The sequence below is a fragment of the Orycteropus afer genome, unplaced genomic scaffold, assembly GCF_000298275.1.
Source record: "Orycteropus afer afer isolate SDZICR_OR568_19922 unplaced genomic scaffold, OryAfe1.0 scaffold00064, whole genome shotgun sequence".
NCBI classification, from domain to species: Eukaryota; Metazoa; Chordata; class Mammalia; order Tubulidentata; family Orycteropodidae; genus Orycteropus; species Orycteropus afer.
In genome coordinates, this window is record NW_006921651.1 from 4,254,773 (window position 1) to 4,263,938 (window position 9,166).

General features: G+C 53.6%; 2 protein-coding genes across 2 annotated transcripts; one reads left to right on the forward strand and one right to left on the reverse strand.

Moving 5' to 3' along the window:
- The first annotated feature begins 4,885 nt into the window (after positions 1 to 4,885).
- On the forward strand, positions 4,886 to 6,875 carry CUEDC2 (CUE domain containing 2). The gene is made up of 8 exons (XM_007939899.1): positions 4,886 to 4,959; positions 5,297 to 5,440; positions 5,520 to 5,581; positions 5,672 to 5,802; positions 6,081 to 6,242; positions 6,435 to 6,496; positions 6,584 to 6,644; positions 6,729 to 6,875. Exons 1-8 carry the CDS (start codon positions 4,886 to 4,888, stop codon positions 6,873 to 6,875), a joined length of 843 nt encoding a protein of 280 aa, XP_007938090.1.
- Positions 6,876 to 7,305: 430 nt separating this feature from the next.
- On the reverse strand, positions 7,306 to 9,166 carry FBXL15 (F-box and leucine rich repeat protein 15). Its single transcript, XM_007939900.2, has 4 exons — positions 9,114 to 9,166; positions 8,801 to 8,954; positions 8,020 to 8,525; positions 7,306 to 7,495 (listed from the first exon to the last, which is right to left on the reverse strand). Exons 1-4 carry the CDS (start codon positions 9,164 to 9,166, stop codon positions 7,306 to 7,308), a joined length of 903 nt encoding a protein of 300 aa, XP_007938091.1.

The following is a 9,166-nucleotide window of genomic DNA, read 5'->3' on the forward strand; positions in this document are numbered from 1 at the left end:
GGTGATTTCCCTTCAAGCCCTCAGCCCGGCGGGAGAGTTGCGGAGAGGTTGACCCAGGGTACTCGTCTTGTGAGTTCCCTCACGGTATTCTCTCTGGGGCCCGCCGGACCCCAGTCTTTGATTTTCTCAGTGGCCTGCATCAATGCACAACCCAGCTTGCTCAGGCCTGACCCGTCACATGTCCCTCAGGGCCGCAACCGCATCCCCATGCCCTGAGGCCCACTCTTCTGGACTCTTTGCGGGTACCTCGTTAGCTAGTTTAGGCAGTTCCTGCTTCAGGGGTCGGCCATCGTCGCGGCCCCACTTGCCGTTTGCGAACCCGCTGACTTTGGACGCCCGGATCCCTTGTGGCCCTCAATGCCCTTGGCACCTCTAAGACCTGACTTAGAGGGCAGGACAGAATGATGCCCTCAGGTGCTTGCGACATGGGCTAGGATCCCAGGAGCAGGGTTCTGTGGGGCTGGGAAAAGAAATAAAGACTTTCTAGCTGGACCCCCGTTGCCCCTCTAAACCCCTCAAGACGCCTCCCACACCGGTTCGCACATGGCTCTCTGTTCTCCCTTCACCTCTGACCATAGTACTGCTCCTCCAGGCTCACTTGAGTTTGTCCAGAAGGGCTCTATTGAGCATCTGGAAGGTCCAGGCCTGTGGCCCCTGGAACAGGGCCAGTTAGAGGATGGGGCAGTCAAAGTTGGATGCAAAGAGAAAGTGGGTGGTACAGGATGAGATTGGGAGAGACAGAAAAAAAGGCAGAGGGAGAGACGTTCTGAACAGGGAGAACTGTGCATGCAGGTTCAAAGGCAGTCTAGGCACCTGCCAGGCGGAAGAGGATCACAACAGTGGCTGGGGCACACATTTGCATCTTGAGGGATGGTATGTGGTACAGGGGTTAAATAGCGAGAGCTCTGAAGCCGGACTGCCTGAGTGTAAATCTGCCATTTACCTCAGGCAAGTCAACTTGGGTAAAACGGGGATAATACTACTATCTACATTTTAGGGTTATGGTGAGGTTTAAATGAGTTAGTACATGTAAGGGCTTAGAACGGTGCCTGGCACAATGTAAGCAGAGAGTAAATCCTGTTGTTATCATCAGAGGTGTTTAAGTAGGGCTCATGACGGTCACATTTCATATGTACCACCAACCACTAAGTGATGATTTGGGGCTCCAGGAAGTAATGGGGTCTGTGGGCTACATCTGGAATTTGAAAAGCCTCATGGTTAACATGCTTTTATCCTGGAAAAGAACTGGTTACTCAGGCTTCAACTTGGGGAAGCAGTTTGCTAGACCAAATATGCCCCAACAGGGGGAGCAATTCTAGGAGGACTCTCCCAGCAGAAAAGAAATGCTGAGGAAAGCTGAGGGAATGGGGGAAGTGGGAAGCTTTGAAGAATGGATACAGTTGGGACAGCCCAAGAACAGGGTGTGTGTGTGGGGGGGGGGGGGCATTCCCTGAGAGAACAACCTGGAGCAGAAGCCCATTGCATTTGGGGTCAATGACAATTGTCAGAAACCCTTAGGCATCAAACACATCCCTGAGAGGCTTCTTCTCTGGAAACTGGACTCTCACAAGTAGCCATTGGCCTTTGCAAGGATTGTCAGGGTGCTGTTAACAGGGTTGTTGTAGAATTGAAGGGGCTGCCTTACTGGGGGAGTTGCATGATAGAATCTGGTATGCCCAGGTTGAGCAGTTCCACTTCTCCCCAGGGGCCCATGGCTTGGGGTCTGGAGCAAGAGGCATGCTCAGAGTCAAGCATCCTCTTTGTAGGCTAGGCTTCTCAGTCCTGCTTTTCAAAGTGATCCCTGTGCTGTCACAGCAACTCTTTGTTACCATGGAGAGGACCAGAGGACTGTGATCATAGATAGTAGCTCTGTTCCAACCCATTGAAGCCTTGTTACCACCAGTAGCAGCAGCACTCCATCCCCAGAGTAGGCCTTGGAATATAATCAGTGAACCAGGAGACTTGGATTCAAATCTAAACTCTGTCACAGTCAAGCTGTGTGACATTCCGTCAAGTCATTAAGCCTACTGAGCTTCAGTTTATTCATCTATAATGTGGGGAGTAATATTTACTGAGTGCCTTCTAGATACCTAGTGTACATTGGTGACTAAGCCAGCTATAATCCCTGCCCTTATGAAACAACTGAAGAAATATTAAACATTGCCCATACAATTATTTAATTACACTGTGAAAGTTTCTGCTAAGTAAGGAAAAGTGCAGTCTGTAATGCGGTTATAAGATAGAGGGGACCAAGCCAGTTCTAGAGGATGAGGGATAGCATCCCTTCAGGAGAGAATTTTGAACTCAGACCTTAAAGGTAAGAAGGAGTTTGATGAGTGAAGGGACAGAGGTGGAAGGTGCTCAGGCAGAGGAGGCTGTTGGTGCAGAGGCCCTTGCCATGAAACAGCTTGAAGTGTTGGCAAACTGAAAGCAAGCCAGGGGAGAGGCGGGGGAGCCAGGGAGAGTGTGGTGTATGAGGCTGGAGAGAGATAGACAGGGGTAAGGCCCTACATCAACAGACACAAAAAGATTCTGGAGTTCTCTAAAGGGTATTAAAAAACACCTAATGTTTGGTATAGTAGGTATATTATACCTAATAATAGGTGTTTTGGAATAATAGGTATTGGGAGTTCTGGTGGCATAGTGCCTCAGGCATATGAGTGCTAACCAGAAGTCTGGTGGTTCAAACCCACCAGCCGCTCCTCGGAAGGAAGATTGGACAATCTACTGCCGCAGTCATATTGCTTAGTAACCCAAGGAGAGGTTGCTATGAGTTGAATTGACTCGATGGGAGTGAATTTGGTGGGTTTTGTTTTAAATAATTGGTATTGATGAGCCATAAGCAGAATTGACAGGGTTTTTTTGTGAAGATCACACAGCTATAGTGTGGAGAACAGGGTGTTGGGGAAAAGATGGTCGTGAGGGCCTAGGTAGTAGTAATAGTGAAGGTAGTGTTAGGAAGTTCTTGCAGTAGTTAAGGCAAGGACCAGAGTTAAGGCAAGTGGAGATGAAGAGAATTGATGTGGTTAAGAGTTAATAGTCAGGCTTGGTGACTGTTTGGATGTGGATGACAAAGGACAGTGGTGTCGAGAATAATTCCCAGACTTCTAGCATAATCAGCTGCGTGCCTGCTCATGCATTTACTGAAGATGGTCCTGGAGGAGTGAAAACATGGGAGAATGTCAGTTTGGGACCTGTTAAATGTGAGATGCCCATAAGACATCCACGAGGAGGTGTTAGGGAAGTAGATGTACAAGTTTGTAGCTCAGGGAATGGGACTGGACTAGAGGGGTGGACATTCAGGAGTCAGTGACATACATTGGTACATAAAAATACAGACCCAGACGAAAACTTCCAGAGAGAGAATGCAGAATGAGGGGAGAAGAGGACCAGCTCTGAGCCTGAGGAAGTCCATCCAGCACAGGAGAGAGGGACAGAGACAGGGAAGAAATGGCCAGAAAGGTAAAAGAGAGCCAGGAGAGTACAGTGTCTCAGAAACCAACACTGATGCTGTGGAGACGGCAAATATTAGACGAAACCATAAGAAATTGCCTTTTTTGTTCACTTATTTTCTTGTTTTTTTGTGGCTCAAAACCAGGCAAATACTGCTGAACTCATATAGCTCAACCTAATGAACTAAAACCTAAAAAAGTTACAGGTGGACTTTAGACTGAGAAGTTTGGTGGACTTATTGCAGCAAAAGCCAAACTGGATATGGGGAGAAGTGGATATATTGGAAAATACAGAGGGAATAGAATCGACAGGACTTGGTGATTGAGTGGCTGTAGCAGGTGGAGGGGAGAGAGGGAGAAATCAAGGTTAATCTCCAAGTTTCATGTTTAGCAAGTAAATGAATGAATGATTTTATTGAGCACCTACTAAGTGCAGGCACTTTTCTAGGTTCTAGAGCTACACTAATGAATAGGACAGACAATGTCTCTCCCTTCTAGCTGGGAATGATAGACGATAGGCAAATAAATATATAAAATAATGTTAAGCTATTTGTGTTCTTGTATAGTAAGTGCTATATAGAAAATGAGTGGAGTAAGGAGTTAGGGAGAATCTGAGGAGGTAACATTTGAGCAGAGCTCTGGAGGAAGTGAAGGAATGAGCATGTGTCTAACTGGGAGATACAGGCAGAAAGAAGCTCAGCAAGGTGACTGGTGGGGCAGGAGTGGAGTGAGCAAGGAAAGGGTGGTGAGGTTGCAGAGGTAGGCAAAGGCCAGATCTTGTAGGGCTGTAGAGGCGTTGGGAAGGAGGATATGAACATCCTTTGTAGACAGCCCCTCACTGCTGGAAGGGCAGGGATTGGGCAGGAGGAAAGAGTCTATGAAAGACTTCCCCTTCCATCTGGGCCCCAAGGCCAGAAAAGCCCCTTTGTGCAACGGGTGGGTGGCCTCTTCTGGGTTAGGGAAGAGCTGTGCTTGGTCCTGAGGTCCACTCTTTGGGAGGGGGGAGGAGGCTGGACAATGGGACCCCTTGTAGTCAGACTTGGGGGCCACATGGCTCCCTGGATGATGGGATTCCTCAGCTCCGAGGCATGTGACCCCAAGACCTTGGCTTCTTGCCAGAGGGTCTGGGCCTTCTGCTGGGGGTAGGAGTAGGAGGGCACCTCCACTCAGTCCTTCTCTAGAAACAGTGCCCTGCCCTGTCTCAGGCTAGAGGAGGTGGAGACGGGTGGGGAGGGAGCTGTGGCCCTGCTTGGGGAGGAGGGCAGGGCTGGAGAGCTGGAAGCTGAGGGCAACATCAACAGATGGTTTTACAGCATCAGGCAGCAACAGGCTGGGAGCAGGAGCTGGCCACCCCCAGGCTCAGTGGGGAGGGGAGGGACAGGCAGAAGAGGGCCTGGCAAACCTCTGTCTCGTGTCCTTTCAGAAGAGAAAGCATGGAGCTGGAGAAGACTGTCAGTGCAGCCCTCCTCGCCTTTGTCCAGACGCATCTCCCAGAGGCTGATGTCAGGTAGAGGCAACTCCCCTGGAAGGGTCATGGTAGGCCCAGGGTTGGAGCTGCTGGGTAGTACTCTAGGCCTGGCCACTGGAAAGACTGGGTGGAGAGCACTCAGCCCTCTGCCTGGTGTGGAATTGGCTTGCCCCTCATCTGTCCCTGTGACTCTTTTTGGGCAGGTGAGAAACCAAAACTCTGAGGAAGGGTGGGAGACTCTCTTGACTTAAGGATCTAGGCCTCATGTCTAGCTCATGGACCCCAGGAAGCTGACAGCTGGAATCTTAGGTTCAGTGGGGGTGCTGGTGAGGTATCAAGTATCCTACCCAGGGGTTGTCATGTCCCTTCCTTGCAGTGGCTTGGATGATGTCATTTTCTCCTATGTTCTTGGGGTCCTGGAGGACCTGGGCCCCTCAGGCCCATCAGAAGAAAACTTTGATATGGAGGCCTTCACTGAGATGATGGAGGCCTATGTACCTGGCTTCGCCCACATCCCCAGGTAGGGCCTGGCTTGGGCCAAGAAGAGGGAGCGGGGGGTAGGTGGAATTGTCCCTTCACCATCCTCCTTATCCACTCAGGAGCACAATAGGGGACATGATGCAGAAGCTCTCTGGGCAGCTGAGTGATGCCAGAAACAAAGGTGAGTGTGGGGTGCTGGGCATTTGGGTGATTTATAACCACCACCACTCTAAAGCCCTGGAAAACCTGCTGCTCTCTCTGCCCCTTTAAGAGAACCTGCAACCACAGAGCTCTGAGGTCCAAGGTCAAGTGCCCATCCCTCTAGATGCCTTGCAGAGGCCTGAAAAGCTCAAAGAAGAGACCAGGTCTTCTCCCACTACTGCTAGAGACAGCCATGATAAGGTACTGGTAGTAGAGGAGAGTATGGATGAGGGAGGTGGGAAGTGGGAATGGAGGAATTCCTGCCTCTTAGGAGCTCTGGTGGTGCAAGGGGTAAGGTATTTGGCTACTAACCAGAAGGTTGACAGGTCAAACCCACTAGCTGCTCCACAGGAGAAAGATGAGGCAATCTACTTCCACAAAGATTTACAGCCTTGGAAACCCTTGGGGGTCATTATGAGTCAGAATTGACTTGATGGCAGTGTTTTTTTTTTTTTTAAAGTCAACATTTATGCCCACAGGCAGCAGGCACTAAGGAGGAGCTGCTGCCAGGGGTGGATGTACTCCTGGAGGTGTTCCCAACCTGCTCAGTGGGACAGGCCCAATGGGCACTAGCCAAAGCTGGGGGGAACTTGGAAGAGGCTGTGCAGGTGCTGGTAGAGGGGAAGGACCACTCCAATCAGGTATCTCCCCTAACCACCCCCACCACCCTCACCAAAACAGTACCAGGACTCAGACCTGGCTCTCCCCTCCCCACTCCATGTAGCTCCAGCTGTATTCCCACTTGGTTTTAACCGTGCCTCCCCCGAAACCTATCCCCATCTGCTTCCCCTGATGGTGCCCCAAGGCCTAGACCAGGCCTCCCCTCTCCACAGGACCTGCCCAGGCGCCTCAGAGGCCCCCAAAAGGATGAGCTGAAGTCTTTCATCCTGCAGAAGTGAGTCTGGGCTGGGCTGGGCTGGGCTGGGCTGGGCCCCAAAGGCTCTCCCCAGGGTGGCAGCTTCAACCAGCCAGTTTTCGGCAGGTACATGATGGTGGATAGTGCAGAGGATCAGAAGATTCACCGGCCCATGGCTCCCAAGGAGGTGAGAGGGCTGGGGGTGCTAGGGTACGAACTTGGAGGAGACTGTTTTCTGGCTTCTGCCACTCACTGCCTGAATGCCTGACAGGCCCCCAAGAAGCTGATCCGCTACATTGACAACCAGGTAGTGAGCACCAAAGGGGAGAGATTCAAAGATGTGCGGAACCCTGAGGCGGAGGAGATGAAGGCCACGTACATCAACCTCAAGCCAGCCAGAAAGTACCGCTTCCACTGAGGCACACACCAGACTCTACCTGAGCCTTCTCGGCTCAGATCCCAGAGGGATGCAGGAGCACTAGACCCCTCCCACAGGGATCTCCTCAACTCCTGACTTCCTTCTCTACTTCCTTGCCCCAGAGTGTTAACTTCCTCTCAGAGCTGCCCACAGACACAGTAAAGGTGGTGTGAGCACAGTGTGTGCAGTCTGGTCATTTCTGCCCCAGGCTTAGAGTACTGTGTCTTCTGACCTCCCCTCCCCGCCTCACATCCCTTGTCTTCAATAGGGCAGTAGGGCCAGGCTAGAGGGGGTAAAAGCTCTTTATTTGAAACTCCAGGATGGGGCAGGGCACTGACCTCTCACCAGAGGGCCCCACAGTCCAGTTTCCCTACAGCTCACAGTCAGGTCCCCACCACACAGTCCAGCTGCTCCCCGACCTGCGGGCAGTTCAGACCTGCAGGTTGACAAAGGGTGCGAAGCCTGCCATGTCCTGGAGCAGCACCAAGGCTTGGTGCAACGGCGGCTCCACGTCGATGTCCACACCGCGCTTCCGCAAGCGGCTCAGGCTGGGCTCGGCCACATGGTGGCAGTGCCGCACGCGCAGTGATCGAAGCGCTGGGCAATACTCGGCCAATGTCCTGGGGGAGGAGCAGGTTGAGGCTACCGGGGCATGAAGCCGCCACACCCACAGCGGAGGAGGGGCGGGCCCCGACCCACTGTACCTACTTCTGGCTTCAGAAAAACCCTTAAATCCCTCCAGCTCAGGCCATGCTTTTTTCCTCCGTACATGAGGGAGGGGGCCTGGACTGAATTGGGGTCTACATTCAATGTCTCCAGTGAACCAGAGATTTCCAGTTTCTTAAAAGGGAAACCTGCTCCTTGGCTCACCCGGGATTTCAAGACTTCCCCCTCGTTGAAAAGAATCCAGTTCTTTGTATATGAAATCTCCCAATGTGTAAATACTGGTTCAAAAAGTTCTTAAACTGTGTGGGTTCTTTAGTCTTGGCAATCCTATTAGTTTTTCCTGTTTAGGATGGGGGTGCTGTGATAGCAGATGATCCAGAACCCCGTAATTCTGCATTTTGACCACAACAGCTCACCCCTCCCCTAGAAGCTAAGTGTTTGTCCTCCTGCCACCCCATCGCCCCCCAGGCCTGGGCACCTGACGCTGTCGCTTCCGACACGGAGGCAGCCGGTGAGGTCGAGGTGCTGTAGTTGCGGGCAGTTCCGTGCCAACTCCTGAACGGCAGTGTCGCCCACATTAGCGTTGACAGCCAGCGAGAGGCTGCGAAGGCCTGCGCCACGCCTCTGCGCCAGATACGCGATGGCCTCGTCCTTGAGCTGGCGGCAGGCGGTGAGGTCTAGCTCCTCCAGTGCCGGGCAGCGATCTGCAAGGCCGCGCAGCGCCAGCCCATCCACCCAGTCACAGTGCGCGAGCGACAGGCGCTGCAGGCGGGGGCAGCCCTCTGCCAGCGCCCCCAGCGCGCGGCGGCTCAGTTGCCCGCAGCCGGCCAGCACCACACTCCGCAGCTGAGGATTTCGCGCCAGCACCGGCACCAGGTCCTCATCTGACAGCCATTCGTGACATGGCGCCAGCATCAGCTCTTGCAGCCCCTCTGCGTCCCGCAGCAGCCGGGTCAATGCGGCCCGCGGGATCTGCGGACCCACCTGTGGGCAGGGAGGCGCCTCGACTCTCAGCCCGCCCCGGGAATGGGACAGACGGTGCCCATCGGTCCCTGAGTTCTTTCTTGGCAGCCGCTCGCCCTCGGGGCTTGCCACCTGTCCTCCCAGAGAGGTTCCACCATCCTGAGTGGCTACCCAGTACCTGCCTTTGAAAAGTGCTCCCCACTTCGTGGGTCGCTTCTTGGGCAGCCCTTGCGGCTCCGGGGATTCGGGAAGGCTAAACAGAGGGACTGGGGGCGGGGCGGTGGCCCCTGGCTCACCTGAGAGGCGTCGAAGCGGCGCAGCCCCGCCAGGTGCAGCTGCACTAGTGCCCGGAAGGCCCGGCTAACGCGCTGCAGCCGGAGCAGCTGTTGCAGCGGAACCCGGCATAGGACGTGTGGGAGCAGCACGTCTTCCCAGGGCAGGTCCAGGAGCCTGCGGGTAAAGGAGCGGTGGCAGTGGCGTCCCAGAGCCACTCTGTTACTGCGAGTCCGCCTTCGTTCTACTCCTGTGCCCCAGCTCAAAGACCCAGGCCTCAACCCACTTCCCCTCCCAGATTCTCTCCCCTGCCTCGGCCCCTCCAGTCCTCGGTACCTGACGGCTCCGGGCTCTTGCTCCCCTCCGGACGGCTCCATCCGTGGCTCCAT

Bases quoted from the DNA above. Each gene is read 5' to 3' on its own strand.
- CUEDC2 (XM_007939899.1), top strand. From the start codon at position 4,886: ATGGAGCTGGAGAAGACTGTCAGTGCAGCCCTCCTCGCCTTTGTCCAG. The intron at 5,582-5,671 runs GTGAGTGTGGGG...TGCCCCTTTAAG, and splicing joins GAGTGATGCCAGAAACAAAG to AGAACCTGCAACCACAGAGC. The intron at 6,243-6,434 runs GTATCTCCCCTA...CCCTCTCCACAG, and splicing joins GGAAGGACCACTCCAATCAG to GACCTGCCCAGGCGCCTCAG.
- FBXL15 (XM_007939900.2), bottom strand. From the start codon at position 9,166: ATGGAGCCACGGATGGAGCCGTCCGGAGGGGAGCAAGAGCCCGGAGCC. The intron at 8,955-9,113 runs GTACCGAGGACT...CTTTACCCGCAG, and splicing joins CAAGAGCCCGGAGCCGTCAG to GCTCCTGGACCTGCCCTGGG. The intron at 7,496-8,019 runs GTGCCCAGGCCT...CTCCTCCCCCAG, and splicing joins GTCGGAAGCGACAGCGTCAG to GACATTGGCCGAGTATTGCC.